This window comes from Macrosteles quadrilineatus, unplaced genomic scaffold (genome assembly GCF_028750875.1).
Source record: "Macrosteles quadrilineatus isolate MER2022 unplaced genomic scaffold, UCM_ALF_1.0 Scaffold_2__2_contigs__length_208266976, whole genome shotgun sequence".
In the NCBI taxonomy this organism is placed as follows: Eukaryota; Metazoa; Arthropoda; class Insecta; order Hemiptera; family Cicadellidae; genus Macrosteles; species Macrosteles quadrilineatus.
The window spans coordinates 23,150,170-23,168,351 of record NW_026542595.1 but is presented as its reverse complement, the minus strand read 5'-3'; the positions used below and the strand labels follow the sequence as shown (position 1 = coordinate 23,168,351).

Sequence of the window (18,182 nt, the reverse complement as noted above, 5' to 3'; positions counted from 1 at the left end):
TGTGATTTATTTACCTGAGTAAAGAAAATGTTGTAAATTAGTATTAGAGTTATGGCAGTAGTTTGACCATTGCAGATATAAACATGGCTGGTTTAAAAGGTAAGCAAAGTAGGTGTTGGCGTGGGTCACCAAGCCAAAGGGGGCCCCCTCATTACACTTAGGGGGTGCCTAAGGGTGAGTCATTACATATTGGAGACTGCAAAATTTATCGAGTACTTTAAATATGGTCAAAAGTATGTAATAGTCCACTTTCACTCGTGTTTTGAACGTTACTTCTCACTACACTACAAAGACTAATTATTTACTTAACGTTCGCTAACGATTTTGTTTGAAGATTCCTATACAAAATATACATACCATGAAAAATTGCATGAATTCAAGACAGAATACATTTAATCTATTAATCTCAAAAGAGAGGGGGTTTTCATTATTTTACATGTGCATTTTTTATTGAAAGGAATATTGACTACTCTCGGTAAAAGCTTGTTTTGGAATTTTACTAATTTATTTTTAATATTTATTTTTCATTCTTCAAATTTATTTTATTTGTTAATTAATTTACTACCCTCTTGTCTGCCCATCACATGATTTACATCATGCTTGTTATAAACTTAAAGTCAAATGAAATCTTTATAATTTACTTAAATAATAACGAGCTGGTGGCCCGTCCTACGTACGGGAATCGAGTTGTCAACTAAAACGGAATAATTCAGAGCATCTAGTTTACACGCATAGACACATATTCTGACAGTTTTAATGGGGAAGATCACCTTATAAACAAATGTAACGTGACCACCTATTTATTCCACTCAAATATGGACCTAAAATATGTTCATATGCATTTTAAATCCGATAATTTTACCATAAAACAGCATTTGTGTCGATTTGAAAAATCTTGAAGTGAGATTGGCGACCGATTCACACTGGTTTTGAGTAGAGTAGTTACATGCCACCTCCAATTGCATACTGTACTACTTATGTACTTACCGTACCTTATCTTACCTCCGTGACCACTGAAACTTTTATGAGGATTCTCTTCTATCACCTGCCTCTTCAAAATTTAGATCCCAGTCTGAGGATGCATTTTATAACTTGAAATTTCCCATCTATCGTGTGGTACTCCTTGGAATTTACTTTTTAAAAGTTTATGCACAGCCTGTCCATCCAAGCTTTACCTACTTCTGGAAAGTATCCCTATATTTGGGTGTTAACACATTTCTCTTAGCTCTCTGTTCTTTTTTATTTCGACCTCCGCGCCGTTATCTTGAACTGTTCTGTATATTTTCTCTGCACTTTATTATCTAACCCAGCATTAAGGTTTTTCGGTTTTTTGGTCAGTGCCCAAGTTTCTGAATCATCAGCACTACCGGGATAGTTGGTATGGTATGAGTCGATTTTGGTTTCTGCTGCACCCTGCAGTTTATTTGACAGTTTTATAGAGACCGATTGACGCTTTCTTTACTAACCAAAACTTTAGTATGCCGACATACTCACATTCAAACATACAGAAAAAGAAGTATCAACACGTAAACCACTTATATCTTAAACAATTAAGCGATAAACTGCTGAGAAGATATTTCCCAAATATGAGTTGAAATTTGCAATGCATAAACTAAATACTTACACAGATTGCATTTACTACAAAACTTGATTAAACGCAAGTAATTGAGATGTTTAGTTCAAAATAACACATTTCCTGATAACGAAGATCCATCACGGTAGGGGAAAACTACCTACATTTTAAAGTGAAATAGTATGTAGGCAAACACCAACGAACAATATTTTTGTAAACAAACAACTCGTAACATAAACATTTCAATGACAGTTATAAACCAGCTGTTAGTTAAACCAGCATTGAAAATACTTTAAATTGCTAGCGTCGGCTGCTAGACTTTCCAAAAATTAAAACTTAATTTCTATAAAACTAAAACCCTAAACTAAAATTATGGCTTCAACATTCCCTAGTTCTCAAAATTATCTTTCTTTCAACACAAAAATCATGAAAATCCGTCAAGTGGTTGATTCAGAATCGTGAAATAAAAAAACCCTATTTCGTTTTAATATTATCCTACTAATATTATAAATGAGAAAGTTTGGATGTATGGATGTATGGATGTATGTTTGTGACAAGTGAACGCGAAAAATACTGGTCGGATTGGGCTGAAATTTGGCATGATGATAGCTCACATTCCCGATTAACATATAGGCATATTCTTATTTCAAAAGTCCTTTCGGGCTCCGCCCCAGTGGCTCTGGAGTTTCCCATGTTATCCTTATGAGAAATGGAATTATTGAATCTTAACAGCTGTTTCACAATTAAACAAGTTGGTTCTGTTCTATGATGTTCAATAGCATTAAAGCTACAAGGATTACCAACAGGGTGCAGCACTATTATGTATTTTACATTTATGGCAACAGCTAATTTGCAACCAAAAGGTGAGTGAGCGTAGCGAACGAACTTCAACCGGGAGGCGAGTTAGCGTAGCGAACGAGCTAACCTGAAGGCATGTAAGCGCAGCGAACGAGCTCCAACCAGGACGTGATTGAGCCATGCGAACGAGATAATCTTGAAAATTAAGAAGTTAAACGGGGCAAAGCCCGCGGGTTACAGCTAGTAGATAATAAACAATTCAATTGTTCTGGCATATCTACAACATATTCATTGAAATTGAAAAATAATATTCGTATATTTTCCAATTTCAATGAATATGTTGTAGGTATGCCAGAACGATTGAATTGTTTATTCAGAAGTGCCAATACGGATATTGCCTCTAAAGTTAAAAGAAAATTATAAAGATTTAATTTTTCTTTAAGTTTATGACAAGGATGATGTAAATCATATGTTGGGCAGACAAGAGGGAAGTATTATTAATAAAACTCAACAATCTTAATAAAAAAATTGGATTTGGATTGGAAAAAACTGGACTTATTTACAAATCAATTTTAATACAGATTACATCATTACAATATAAGTAAGTTGTGGAGTTTTACATTCATTGTCTAGTCATTAGATTCAATATAATAAACAGGTGTGAACACCAAAAGTAGGCTACCTTTTTGTCATACTGCAGAAAAACAGCTATTTTTAATACATGTGTTGGGCCCAAAGTAGCTGTTTTATTTAATCCCTTGGGAGACGAAATCATTTTTGGTCCCTTCGTTTAGGGAGTTAGGAGTTAGTTTAGGGAGTTAAAGTCAGCTGTTTTTGTAAGTACAGTGTAAAAGTATCAAAAGTGTGAATGGCTCATTTTAATAGCCTCTGCTCACTTTAATCACTTGATTACATTTCTTAAATACAATCTACAAAGGTGTACTACATCTAATAATAACTTCTACAAGAAATCTATATTTTTACAACTTAGGTCTATAAGTTATGTTAAAAATGTATTAAAAATACTAGTTTGAAGATTTGAAATAAAATAAAAAAAAAAAAATAATACTGACACTAAACAATCTGAATCATATCTAAGTAACTCATAAATCTTAAGATATTAATACACCAAGAACATATATTTTACAACAAATTTTTTAGTCATTATTTATACACTTAATATTATAGTTTTGTCATGTATACAGTGTCATTGAAATGGGAGTGCCAAAAGTATATACGAGAGTCAAGTATATAATTCAAAAACGGTTTGCTAATATGAATATGAATATACCTGAAGTGTATAACATTTCAACTTAAATACAATTATCACAATCATGTCCTGATTACCTAGTCATTAACCTAGGAATATATACAAAAATGTAGAGATACACAGTTAAATCATCTTATTATGACACAGGGCATGCAGGTCTCTTTGTTGACAAGGAATGATGGATGGCACCTAGAACAAGGATCTGTAGAATCGTCTGTTCTGAACCACATATTGGGAGATCTGTCCTGAGAGTGTAGAGGGATGGAAACAATTATTGGGGCTGCATCTGCTTTAGAAAAGCTATTGTCATCCCCACTCGGTATAAACAGTGTTCTTCGAGGATCCTGAAGATGGAGTTCAATTTTGTTACTCTCACTGTCAGTAGAATCATCTACAGGAGGAATCAGATCAAAATTAGGAAAGTTCACTGTTAACTTGTCATCTGGGGGCAAAAGATTGTGTAGTTTATCCACTTGCACTCTGTCTTTTTCTTTTGCCAACTCTTCTGGAGTTAATACAAAACGATTGATGAATACAGGTTCTTCAATTGGTTGTCCCAGCTTAGTATGGGTGGAGAATAGAGTTTGATCCGGAACAAATCTGTTAATAAATGTATGATATTCTTTTTCAGTTTGCTCAGTTGTAATTTCACTCTCTGTTGTTGGTTGAGGAGGCTCTTCAAAGGGGTTGAATCTTTTGATGAAAGTATTGAATTTGTCCTGAGGAAGACTTCCATTTTTCGGTTGTTCTATAACAGCTTTAATCGTAGTTTCAATTTCTGGTAAACCCCCTCCAAATTCAGAATCAGCCTCAGGTTCAGCGGTAGTTGTCGATCTACCACTCAAAGCATTCTCTTGTGAAGCCACGGCTAAATCTACTGATGGTTTCTGACCTGGTGGAGGTATAAATTCAAATCCCGGCCTAGATGTTGAAGCTTCAGATGAAAAATCTGCAAATGATTGTTTGTTGAATCCACTAGGCTGAAATTGATTTAGCTTAACTGTGGTAGATTTTGAAGTGAATGCAAATGGGGACTTAGTAGTGGGAAATGTATTATCTACAGAGTTAGAAGGAGATGTGGAAGAGACAAAAGAAACTCTTGGAGTTATTTGTGAACTCTGGAAAGGTGCTTTACTGACAAACTGAATCTGTGAGGTACTGCTTTGGTGAAAAGGTACAGGTGATTGAAATGAGGGATTAAAAGTAGAGCCCTGTGGTTTTCTTGAAGAAAAATTAACACTCTTGATTCCTCCAGGTATTACAGATCCTGCTAGGGGTAATGATGCAAGATCCTCTTGGTTTCTTCTGTTAGCAGCTTGAAAGGGTGTTGGAGAAGAAGCAGTAGCTGTGCCTGTAAATCCTAAAGAGGGTTCTTGGTGTCTCTTGAGGTTGTTTTGTAACACTCTGTTTGTTGGAACATTGTCGTTTGTAGCTTGAGCCTTGCCTCGCCTTGCTAAGCCCTCCCGCCCTGCTTGGCCGAGGTTTTGCAGAATTTCTGGATTTTGAAGTGTTTTTAACTCCTTACCTGCAACAAACCCATTTTTTTAAGTGAATGCTTTGTAAAACAAAAACCAATAAGTAAAATTAAAAAAAGAGTTACAAATATTACAGTTATTTAACCAATTATTGACCAATTAAAGTGGGTTCCACATTTTAAATGTTTTTTGCAAGTTTATTTGATTGACATTGAGAACAACATGAATTCAATATTGTTGTGTTTATCTGCACTATTTGCATTTTAAAACGTGTTTTAATTGTAATGGAACGGGGTAAGGGCTGGTTACTATTTAATGTTAGCCTGTGTTAGACATCATTTTAAATTTAGAGCCCAAGGAAAAACGGAATCTGGGTCTGGTAAAAATCTTGTTTGGAATCAAACCAGTGACTTTCAGTTTTGAAGGTGAGCTCTAAGCACTCGGCCACCCAGATAATCTGTAGAAAAACGATGAAAATGATGGTTAGCTAATAATTTTTTGTCATACTGCAGCGAAAACATTCGTTTTCAACCGACTTCCCCACTACCAATTTGTCTGTGGCTATGTATTTTTTCCTATGTATGTTCACCAATTTCTCTGTGATTCTTTTACCAGTTGTTCCACCACCAAAATAACCAGAGGAGTTTCTATTTGTTACCATATATAACATTATGTTTAAATGTAATATTTGTTTTGTGAAAAATGCTGAAAACCTAAAATATTCAACATTTATTTTGTTTATATTCGTGCAGAGAAGTCAATAAATAATAATAATAATAATATTCCTACAGCTGTTAGTTGAAACCATTTAAATAAAGCTACAGACAGTTCTTCATGAAACAGTTGCTTCATATTGATTAATAAACTATTTCTTGCCATGGAGCCTGAATATATACTTAGCGAAAAAAGGATTTTTTTTAGTCACTATAAAAAAGGTATTTAACGTTTGACGATTAGTGTATAATTCGGTTTTTTTAACAAAGTTTTATTTACAATATGTTTTACATTAAACAATAAGTAAATATGATGTAATTTATATAAGTAAAATAAAATTGAATTATCTCTCACACTGCAAATATGAATAAATTAAAAGATAGGGAGTGTATTTTGAAAATCAAAAAAACATGGCTGTATAACATAAATATATAAAAAAACATATGAATTGTTTTGTTTGGATATCAAAGGAAGTATTTACAAGGTTTGTATTCATTGGTATTTACATGTAATTAAAATATACTAGTGGTCGTCCAGTGGTCGAAAACTCGACCAAAACATGTAATGTACACCGTATTCACTATTGGATACTGAAGTAGACATCCCATCTATATGGACCAGCTGTCGCCATTTTTAAATTAAAAACATCACCGAATGCTTGTCTTAAATTCTATTTTCTACCTTATTTTCTGTTGCTGACAAAATTAATAACCTATATAGCTCATATTTAGTCATTCAAAAAGTTTGATTTGGTAAAAAACATAAACATAACTGTAAACAATCCTACTTTGACAGTTCTCATTGCGTATCCCAGTTTTTTGTTGCTGCTTAGTTAAAATTAGCTGTTTACATAAATGCAAAAAAATTTTAGTGTGGCACCCTGTTGGTAAATATTATAACTTTTGAATGCTTTTGTATATCATAGAACGAACTTTTTTAGTTGAAAATACTGACTAAATTCTTTAAATCCCTTTAAATATGAATACTCATAAGGTTAAAATGGGGAACTACAGAGCCACTGGGGCGGAGCCCGAAAGGATTTTTGAGATAAGAATATGCCTATATGTTAATCGGGAATGTGAGCTATCATCATGTCAAATTTCAGCCCAATCCGTCAAGTGGTTTATGCGTGATTGAACTTCAAACAAACAAACAAACACACAAACTTTCACATTTATAATATTAGTAAGATAATCGCCTGTAATATGAACATCCTATTTAAATTTTGAGTATTTTGTGTTAAAAATCATCATAGAGCCGCGCCGACTTGAAATACGTGAGCTTGAATATTACAAAAGTTTATTTTATTAAAATTATTTCATTCTTTTTAGAGCGTTTGAAGTTGGTTGTTTTTTTTGCAAAATAAATTATTATTGTGTGCGTTGGAAGGGTCTACAGTAGCATTATTACTCTCTAGGGAGTAAAAATTTAATAATGTTTAGTCCCTAGAGAGTAAAAATCATCTGTAGTATCATCAACAGTTGTAAATTTCGATTGCTGCTATCGTATCGATCGAAATTATTTAAGGACAGATTTATTAGATATTTTAGCCTATTGTTGTCGATCGCTCATATAAATAGTATAATTTACTGTAACACAATCGTAATAGACGAAATTATTTTACTAAACAGCTGCTTATTTGCATTATCAGAATTGAAAACAAGCTGGAGGTCGTTTTGAGAGGTTATCTTTACATAAACATTATTTCGTTTTCTAGCTTAGTTTGTAAATTAATGATTCAATATTGCGAAGATATAGTTCACCACACGGGCAATAAGTGTCTTTTAACCCTCGCTCATTAAAAGAAAAAAAGAAAAAAGAAGACTTCGGGTCAAAAAGAGTCACTTTAGGTCCTAGTGATGAAATATACTTATTCACTGTCATAAGGCTTTAAGAATCAAGTAAGATTGTTTACTTGTCGTGAGAATGGAGTCATCATTGACAAAAGGTTTGTCCCTTTGTCCGATCAGCAAGTTATTGGCGTAGTGTTGTTCTGAGCGACTGCAGTTGACCTGGTACCAGTGGGCACAGATGAGCATCCTCTGCTGGAACAGCGTCGTGTTGGGACATTTGTAGCTAAACTGGTTGCCTCCCTCAGTACACATGTGGTAGACCTGTAACACAATAGGTACAATACATCTACAAACCAGATTACTGTTTGCTAGAGTTTCGTTGTCTCCGAACAGTAGCTGGACTGTTTGACTTTCTTGCCGCACATATCGTAATGCATGCGGTGTTTTAGATTTTGGGTATTGCATTACAGTAGTAGGTAGCTACGGGAGATCTACAAGAACACAACATTGCAGCGATCGTAATCCATGGGAGCAATATTGTGGGTTTAGATCCTGGTACCTGCCAATGCCAATACAGCTCAACTCTTGTACTGTACCGGTTCATCCCTTGCTTTGCTGGATAAGTGCCACGCACAGACTTGAGGCCTGATATGGACGGGCAAATGCAAAGTTATAAAAGGCCACAAAACTCTTAAAAATAAATTAATACTTTAATACTTTCTTATTAAATGGTGACCATACAAAGAAGGTATTTTAAGCCAAGTATGAATGGAGATGAGTGTAGGATGAGTGGCACGATCTTGTAGTCTTGTTTGTGTAAGGCTGACATTCCTAGACACAGCTGTTAATTAATAGCCCATACAGCTAATGGCAACTAAGGGACCTACAGTTTATAACGGAATTAGAACAGACAGTTTTGAGACGGACACGTGTAACCCTAAATGGCGTTATAATTATTATATACGAACACAAGGAGCCCGAGCACAAGTTTCCGCTTTCAAATAGAGGACAAAACTTGGTTTAAATGAGGCAAAATGATAACTATTTTACCTTAAATTGGCTAGGTAGGACGAGTGAAAAAGACTCTAATTAAATTAAGTAGGACCTATGTAGAAGATAGATGGTAACGATAGCTTAGTTGCTACCAAACGGTGTTATATTGCTGCATGACCTAAATATAAATATGCTGTAAATGATAAGCTTAAAACATGAGCTTTAGAAAACAACAAATCACAATATGCTAATTTAATTTAGGTTCAAACCAATTTTGATACAAGATTGCTCAACTTGACAGTTAGTGTACATTGAGAACATAAATAGTTCTGATTTACTTTAATTAAAAATACAACCACCGGATAAATAACCTAATGTCTGAATTACGTAACACTGGTCACAAAGTACACACCCCCACTCACCCCCAGTGGTACTGGCAAATCCAGACAAATTAAAACTCTTTTTGATATCATCACTTCCTTAGGCTAATAACTCACCTTTCCAATCACTAGAAATCCATTGGTTTCAACAGACTTCCATATTTTATTTATACTTACCCAGGTTCTATGAGATACTGCAGCCTACGAATTATGGTCTAACGATTATACTTGTTATACATATTTATATCAACTCTTATAGGCTACTATTGAATTGTGGTAGTAATTACTAATCCTAAACTCATCTCCATTCATACTTGGCTTAAAATACCTACTTTGTATGGTCGCCATTTCATTAAAAAGTATTAAAGTATTAATACGTATTGGTATCAACAAAACAGTTTATTCATTATTGACCACGAGGGCAGTAGTGGCAGTGGTCAGCCAGCCAGTGAAGCGTGCAGTTCAGGGGCCAAACGTGATACATCAGTGGTTTATTCGCAAGAACGTTTGGTCAAATATAATTTATTTTGGCCTGCAGATTAACAATAGGTTACACGAAAACTATGCTCGAGAGGGGTTTGGTTAATTTGTGCATTGTTTTTTAGCGAATTTCCCATATAGGGAATAAGCTATTATCGTAGTACTCATTGTAAGACTTGGACCCGGGACCGATTTACTTTTTCGTTTTGAGGTCCTTAGGTTCCAAAATCACCATCCGTTCAAATTCATATATATATATATACCGGTATGTGTCCGTTGGCGCGATAACTCGAGCAAAAATGATCCGAGTTTGATGAAATTTGGTATAAACGTGTAAACCAACATTTATTTGAACGAGTTCGCGAACCAGCATAATCGGACTATGGGAACGGAGTTTTATATGGGGTTTTATGGGGTAAAAAAAGGTTTTTCCCATATTTGACCCTAAAAACACAAGATTTGACAATTTATTTCCAAACCATTTTGTAGGCCTAGAGCTTAAAAAACAAATAATTTAGTATATTGAAGTGTTGTTGTGCGAATTATGGTTACGGAGAAAATTCCAAAAAATTGTAAATTTAAAATTCCCATGTTATTCTTATGGAGATTAAGTCAACTGTTGTAGTTTGCTTGTTTATGAACATATTTTTATCGAATTTGGAAAATACTTTAATTTCTTCTTAAACTATTAACATAAAAAAACTTACCCTACCTGTTGCAGCAAACCTAAGTACTCGTTAAACTAATTCTATTTAAATAGGAAATAAATGTGATATTTTTATGGAGGAATCTTAGTGTAAATCCAATCAGGTTAATGGAAATTTGCTTAGTCTGCAGGTTTTCTGCGGCGGGGGTATTTGGCTTTACAAGATAGTTTTTAATCAAACATTTTCTATGGTAAGTTATAGGGACACTTAAAACCTTTGACATATACCACACCAACATATAAAAAATGACCTTATACGATTTTTGGCACTAAAATTAATGCTCTTAAAATTTTCCCAATTGATTGCAATAGTCAGATTTAACACTAGAGTCAAATAGGAGTGATGTGTACCTTAAGATATTGACCCCTGTTGAAAAATAACTTTTAAAAAGTCTTAACTAATAAATAGAGAAGTATTTTTTTATCGCAGGGTACGAAGTCAATACAAATAATCGGAACTCAGATAATGAAAATGTACTAATCTTCGCTTAAAGTAAGGTAGATTGATGATAGTACGTCCATGCTCTTAGTTTTAATATTGTATTTCAACGATATTCTAATATAACCGTTATTGCTGTGCTTGGAAATGAATGGAATTCTCATGAAACCTAATAAATCACGGCCTAAAGAATTTTGAGTTATTTACTTGCAACTGTCACGGATTTTTATCAATATTTATCAATTATCAATCATTGTAATTGGGACCCCATCGATCTCTATTTTAACCCTAATGTGAGTAGAAGATGAGTCTAGAGTGGTGTAAGATGACCTGTTTAGTTTTATGGTTGCTTTTTTTTCATTGATAAGCCCATTGATAATTAATGAATGTTTTAGTTAAACCATTGACTATACACCTCTACGGTCTATAGGTGTACGTACAGTCAGTGGTAGAGGTGTGTAGTCAATGGTAAAACTGTAAAAAGATATAAAAGTCGATTTTTGTGGAATAAGTTAAAATATGTACAGGTACAAATTTTCAGGACTTTGTAATATTTATAGTATTCTGAGTTTTGAAATTGTTTGAAGTCACCTCCATTGAAATTCATTTTCGTATAACAAATTCGACCATTCCTGGATTTGATAATGAATCGTTAGCCTTTTACTTTGAAAAGGTTTCGTGCTAGCTACAAGTAGAAAGAATATTTGTATATGCTGCTTTCCCATAACGTATTAACATAGATAAAAGGAGTATTAACTAATTGACGCTCATTAAACATATCCCCTGTTGCTGGACTTCGAGATTAGGACTTCGTGCGGTCTACACTCTACAGCAAAGCTGATATGTAGTGTACCCCTTGTACCCTTCCACAATATGTATATGTATATGTGTTAGTGTATTGTTGACAGAGACCAACGTCCTCCCTTGCAATAATTAAATTGTGTTGGCAATCCAACTCTGAGCAGCACATCACAAGAGGATAATATTGCCAATGAATTGCATTTTTATATATAAACTAGGTTAACCAACTGTTTTGTTATTATCTTAACATTCAGATTTTAATCCGTGTAATTAGGTCAGTATTAAATCACATTAACCCATGGGGCAGGCATTAATGGCGCAAACTGGCCTGAGTCTGGTAATCTGGTTACTGAATTACGCCAACTACGCCAGGGATCTACCCGACTGCACCTAGTGGCCACCCTCGTTTACTGTATAATTGAGTAGGTTAGGTTAGGTTAAGTTTTTTTAGGTTGGGTTAGGCAAGGTCAGGTAAGGTAAGGCTAGGTTAGGTTAGGATGACACGTAAACAAGGACATTCCTTCTTCCTTCTGCCGGCAACTTACCTGCACCTGGCTTGGGCTTGGCGCAAGTAAGGTGTATTTTGAGATACTTTGAGGGCTTGGCGCAATAATTAAGGAACTCTTTGGCGAATTAATGCACGATCAATCCATGATGTCAGCAATAGGTGTAACTCATTAAGGGGTAATCAAAAACCATTTCGGCACAAATCAGTTTTTGTTTAATCAGTGCAATAATAAGCGTTGTGAGTTGGAAGAAGGTCGGACAGTACAAGGCCCTCAAGCATCTCCGGGAATTATTTTATTTAACAAAGCCTGCTAAATTTTTATTTAGCACAAAGCTTCCGTTGCCATTGCTCTGTGAATTGATTCTCATTTGATTCTTCCAACCTAGAAGCATCCAAATATTGGTTAAGGAATAACACTAGGTAGATGTTTTCTCGTCAACAAATAATTAATGCTTTTGTTAGCGAATTTCCAATTTAGGGAATACGCTATTACAGTCTCATTAGAACCTTGCCCAGGACGAACGTTTTTTTTTTCAACATTGTAATATATAATTTTTTGTATTTTCTTATTCAATCTACTGGTCAGTTAGTGAGAGGGTATTCTCACCTGACAGCCAGTTTCCACGTCAGCGTAGTAGCCCGGGGGTCGTCCTGCACATGAGAACTGAGTGACTGGGATGTCGGGAGACGATCTCACCCTCTGTCCCTGCAACACAGTTGTAATAGTTTAATTATCTTTGTAGTACCATCAGTTGACATATAGTGGACAGCTAGGCTAGGAAGATGTGCAGATATGGTCTGGAATGGAATGCAATGTTAATGTGAGACCTTGGCTCGACCCCGAGATGTTCTCAGCTTCCTCCCTCTCACTTCGCCACATCTCCCGGCGCCGACCTACACACTACACAGATTGACGTGCTCGCTCCAACTAAGCTCTTTGTTTGCTGGCAATCCACTTGAGTTAAGTTTAGCTATAAGGTACTGCAGTGAAGCAATAATCAATCCCGAGCTAGAGTTGTTTTAAAATTACAAAGAAGAACTTGAGGAGTTCAACGGCTTATCAGTAGAAAGATGTGCTGTAAAATGTAATTTTGTATAATCTATGGACTATAATCTAACCTTTAATAATACAAAACCAAAAAGTTTACTATTATTTATAGCATCTATTTCCCCTTATCAATAATCGTACAACAAACTAACAGCGCATGTCGAACTCCTACAGTATTCTCTGTTAGATATTCATCGACCTACTGTTGTCCTCTTTCTGCGAAAGACTGACTTAAGCTGGTTGATGTAGATACTTCAGTATCCAAAGTCAATGGTTAAGACCAATTAAATACAAATCAATAGCAACCAGTATGAACGCTTGTACGGTATGGAAACTTAAATAGACGTTATTTTACAGAAACACTTAACCTATACAAAACATGTTTTAATTGTTATCAAACCACTTGTAAAGAGCTGCCACGCATGGGTATGCAGACTCTCCAAACCAAGAATCTTACCTTTAAGGTAGGTTTTTAAATTAAAATAGTTGTAAGCCCTACATCATGAATACTTAAACGCAGACGGAATAATACAACAGCATTGAAAATTGGTAATATCGAACAAGACACGTTAGCTCGAGAAGGGTAATAAAGTAACAAAGTATAAAGTATAAACAGGTAAATTATATACCATTCTTACCTGCAATGCATGTTATATTAAAATTAATATAATCAAGATTGACTGCAGTACTATTTGAACATGTATGATACTGTGTTATTCGTACTGGATATGACATTGTAGCCGTGGCCAACACGCTAGATTTGTGTCAGTGTGTTTTATTGTCATGTTGCGACCATTCGTCGTTTATTGTCCTTGTCACGGTCCCACGACTGTTGCATGCAATAATGGGAGGTTATAGGCACTGCATCTGCAGCTTACTATTTATGCATTTCTTGCGTATGCAGTTTTTACATCAAGTCACAAAACAGGCAAAGCAACATTAAAAACTCCCTTAAAATAATTATACATTCATCCAAGAGGTTAGTATTTTGGATTGTTTTAAAGAGCTAAAAGCAGCGAACATAGTTTATGAGCTGAATAAGCTATGGTTTATGAGCTAGTGGTTAGGTAGCTTATATTCGATATTCAACATTTTGAGACAATAGTGGTTGTGAACTAGGTTAAATAGCAATTTATTGTTAGCAAGCTACAAAAGCGTGTTCATAACAATGTTTATCGAAAAGGATAATAATTGATTTTTGTTAAGTATAACTTGTAACTGTATATCATATATGATATTGTCTTGGGACATAGTAGAAACATAAATCCTCTAAACATTGACAATTTGTAAAAAAAAACTGACTTGTATTTGAGGCGTCGAGAGGCCAAGGGAGATATGTGACTTTTTAAAAAATGTTGTCATGGTAACGGGTTTTGTTAAAAAAGGGTGGAATTTCAACAAATAATTCACTTATATCCCTTGGCCTCCAAACTAAACACCTAAGAGTTGGAAGCCAAGGGGTATAAGTGAATTTATTTTTATTTTTATTTTATTTTTTATGACTATGAAAAAAATACAATAACATTTTTTAAAAAGTCACATATCTCCCTTGGCTTCTCGACGCCTCATTTAATATTTTATTTGACGTGTCAGTAGCAGCAAACAGAAGCTAAAGGTGAACAGTTGTTAAACTGAGAGATGAGATTCTCCTGTATAATTAGCATTATCTATCATTGGAGGAATTTTTAATTAATAAAAAAAATTAAACTACTGAAAACTATTTATTTGATTAAACACGACCAATTAACAATTTACTGTTTAAAAAAAACCTTTTACGAAACCAATAAATACTAGTGTCCCTGTTGGTCGAATTCGAGCAATTGCTAAGTATTACAGGTGTTAATTTAAAACGAATATCAGTCATAATTTCTGATGTCTTTAAAATATTCCACTCAAAGATTATGGAAATACTCAAGATGTACAAAACAGATCAATATAATCAACATGTCATGTAAATATCTTATCATTTTTCAAAAGCTGATCTTGTTTTTTTAGTGTTTTCTACAAATAGGCATACTTATAGCCGCATTAGGTTGTCCATAATAATGATTGTAAATAAAAAAAACATTGTTTCTTTTTCTTCTCCTTGGTGGTGTTCTATGATTTTCCTTTTTCCATAGTTTGCTTCAATGATTACTAAGAAATGCACCACAGTGTTAAATCAGTTTTCTTTTTAGTATATCAAATTATCTAGGCTCTCTTGCTTTTTTCCAATGTAATATTTACGCCAACCCAAATTCAAATAGTAAATATTCCATTTCAACCAAGTCAGTAAATGTTTGTAGCAAACTGTTAAATTAGCAAACTTATTGACTGTGTACAATTAACATATGTTCTTCTTCTCACTTTTATTTTCTGACAACAGCTGGAGTTTCATAACAATTTTGGTTCCCATGTTAATATTATGGAAAAAAACGAAACTTTAAAGGGCTCCAGGGCCTCACTCTCTAATTATTTCCCTAAAAATAAAGTTTCCTGCACAACTTCACGTTACGCTCTTTCCAATGACACCAAAAACATCTCAATCGGTTCAGTAGTTTCGGAGGAGTAATTGTCACAAAAAACCTGCTTGCGTATTAAATAAGTAAATATAGATTACCTAAGTTATAAGACACAGAAACCATTAAACGTATGACTATATTTTAGGTAGTTGTGATGCCGACAAGTGCACACAGTATAAATCGGGTATTAGTGAAGGATATAGATTAAATAAATAAGATAACAGCTACATTACTGACCAACCCATGTTTTGATTACTGCAACTTTATTAAAAGCTAAATAATCAAGGGTGGCTGGATTTAAGTCAAAAGTAGTTTACCGTTCCACGAGTCAAACGCTTTACTGCTTTAGATTACAAAGCGACCACTTTATCCACTCGAATACCCAGTGGTTTTGTTTGAATATCAGTTGATTCTAAAAACACTCGGTTAAATAATAAGTTGTACACCTTTCCTCTGTCCTCTAATAACTAGAAAAAGATGTATTACACAAAGCTGCGTCATCAGCGTGTGGGACATGGGTGTTACGACACACGACACAATGCTCTTGGTTCTTGTGGCGAGTTGTTCCTTGCGAGGAAATTACCAAGTCACGTTGTGGTCGTTATTAATTCTGCAGACAACTGCGGAAATAAACACAATTCCGAGACAAACGCCTTATATTGCGGGGAAAGTTGTCATGTTATAGACAGCGTCGGTGGGCCCGGTCCTTCACTGCGACACAGGAGTCGGCGTCATCTCATGTCACACAAGGGACAATCAATCTAACTTTACCGCTCAAACAAACTTCTGCAAATCGACCAGATATTTTAGTGTAACAAGACTCTGAGCTGGATTCAGTTTGATTTATATTTGTCTCTAACACATTACATTAGCTCTTTTTACGATTTACTTTCTGAAATAAGAATGAAGAATGGTGCTTAGGTTCTAACAGGATTACGTCATACTTCCGTGTTTTAGAATTTGAAGCACTTAATCTATTACTGTGAAAATATCTAAACACGTTTTTAAAATATCGATGGCAATATTAAATACCGGGTGTACTTAAAAGAAGTAAACAACTTTGTTTAAAAATTACTGCGAAGTTTTTACTGACTTAGAAAGAGTAACATTCACCATTCTAAGATAAAAAGCTCAAGTTTTTTCCTATATACTACAAGTGTTCAATATGTGAACCACAGATTTCTTTGCAGACATCTATTCTAAAATCAAATTCTTTCAAATAGTTTGGAAGGTTAGCTATTATAGTTCAATGTTCTAGCAAAATTGAATGTTCTAGCTAAAATGTAACCAAAGCTGGCTTGGCTTGATTCTGGTCTGGGTAAAGATCTCCATCCTCTGGTACCCCAACAATAAAATTGCCATTTTATGACGGCACCAGAAGATAGCACGCTCTTAATTCCAACATGCTAGGGTCGACCAGGCACTAGCACAACAGTTAAACAACTACACATTTCACCCAATTTGCAATAAAAATACATCATATCATCACAATATATACTAGGGCGGTCTGCCGTTACACTCTAGACGCATAAATGAGCGAAGCATTATTTAAAGATTGTCAATGGCTAAAGCAGCTAACAACCTACAATATGTTCCCTTTCAACAGATTCACCGTTTGTTTGCCCGATAATATTTAAGTTCTAAAGAATGAAAATTTATCTGATAGTTCGTTTATTCAATTAAGAATAAGAATAAGAATTGATAAAAGGTTATTAGACATGTGTATTTGACATTTCGTTTAAACGGTCAAGAGCTTCTTTCTTCTTTGCCCAAGATCCGTGTCTGTTAATTGACATCAATCGGTCTAGTGAAAATGGTGGATCCGGAAGCAGGCCTTCAAATGTCTTAACTCCTGATAGGCCTACGTAGGACAAACCTAAGCCATATTCTGAAGATCCAATGTCCACAACAGGTTGGTCCACAGTTATACCTTGTGCTTTATGTATTGTTAATGCATACGCTACTTTGAGTGGAAATTGTTTCCTTACACAAGATACGTTGGTTTTTTTTTAACTTGCGCTTTGGATAACAATAGGTATTTCGCCTTCATTCATAGGTAACAGCTAATTCATGTTGGAATTGATTAGCTAACTGCCTATCATTATCAGCTTCTTCCGCCACTGCTTCATCTGGTTCTTCTTGTTCACGACGCCACTCTCTTACAATATTTGCATTATTGGTGCGACGAAACCTAGAATGAAAGTAAACATTGAAATGTAAACAAAACAGTTACAAACAATTAACATATGTTAATCTTATTTAAATGAAACGAGATAAACCCATATGTCATAAACCCGATATAATTTTTCTTTCAACTTACATTAAAATAACAAGCGAAATTGCGTGACCCGTAAAATAAAACCCAGAAGGAAATTTGCAAATATTTTTTACCAGAACATTGTGCTCAGTATTCTTTAGCTGTCATTTCAAATCAATGATTTCAAATTTGTCATTTCAAATTTCATATCAATTGGTCAAGCCATTACATTCTGATGCCCTTACAAAGAAGTTACAAAGTGAGGGAAAGTGAGCTTCGCTCAATAACCCCGGTTTTCCACTTGATAATCTTAACCACCTTTCGGCTACACAATAAATAAAAACTTTTACCACATAATTGGCATTGTTAACAACAGTCAGCTGTGTGGGAAAAACTTTAGGTGTTTTCCAACCCAGTGATACCAACCACAGCGATATCGAACACGT

The 18,182-nt window shown here is 34.7% G+C and overlaps 1 protein-coding gene across 1 annotated transcript in view; it reads right to left on the bottom strand.

Moving 5' to 3' along the window:
• Positions 1–2,932: 2,932 nt before the first annotated feature.
• Positions 2,933–18,182, bottom strand: part of LOC128987807 (uncharacterized) — a 99,567-nt gene continuing 84,317 nt past the window's right edge. Inside the window, exons 3-5 of the mRNA XM_054408835.1 lie at positions 12,538–12,636; positions 7,746–7,944; positions 2,933–5,166 (exon numbers count right to left, since the gene is read on the bottom strand). Coding sequence (XP_054264810.1) covers positions 3,770–5,166; positions 7,746–7,944; positions 12,538–12,636 — 1,695 coding nt within the window. The 3' untranslated portion in view covers positions 2,933–3,769. The remainder of the gene's footprint in view (positions 5,167–7,745; positions 7,945–12,537; positions 12,637–18,182) is intronic.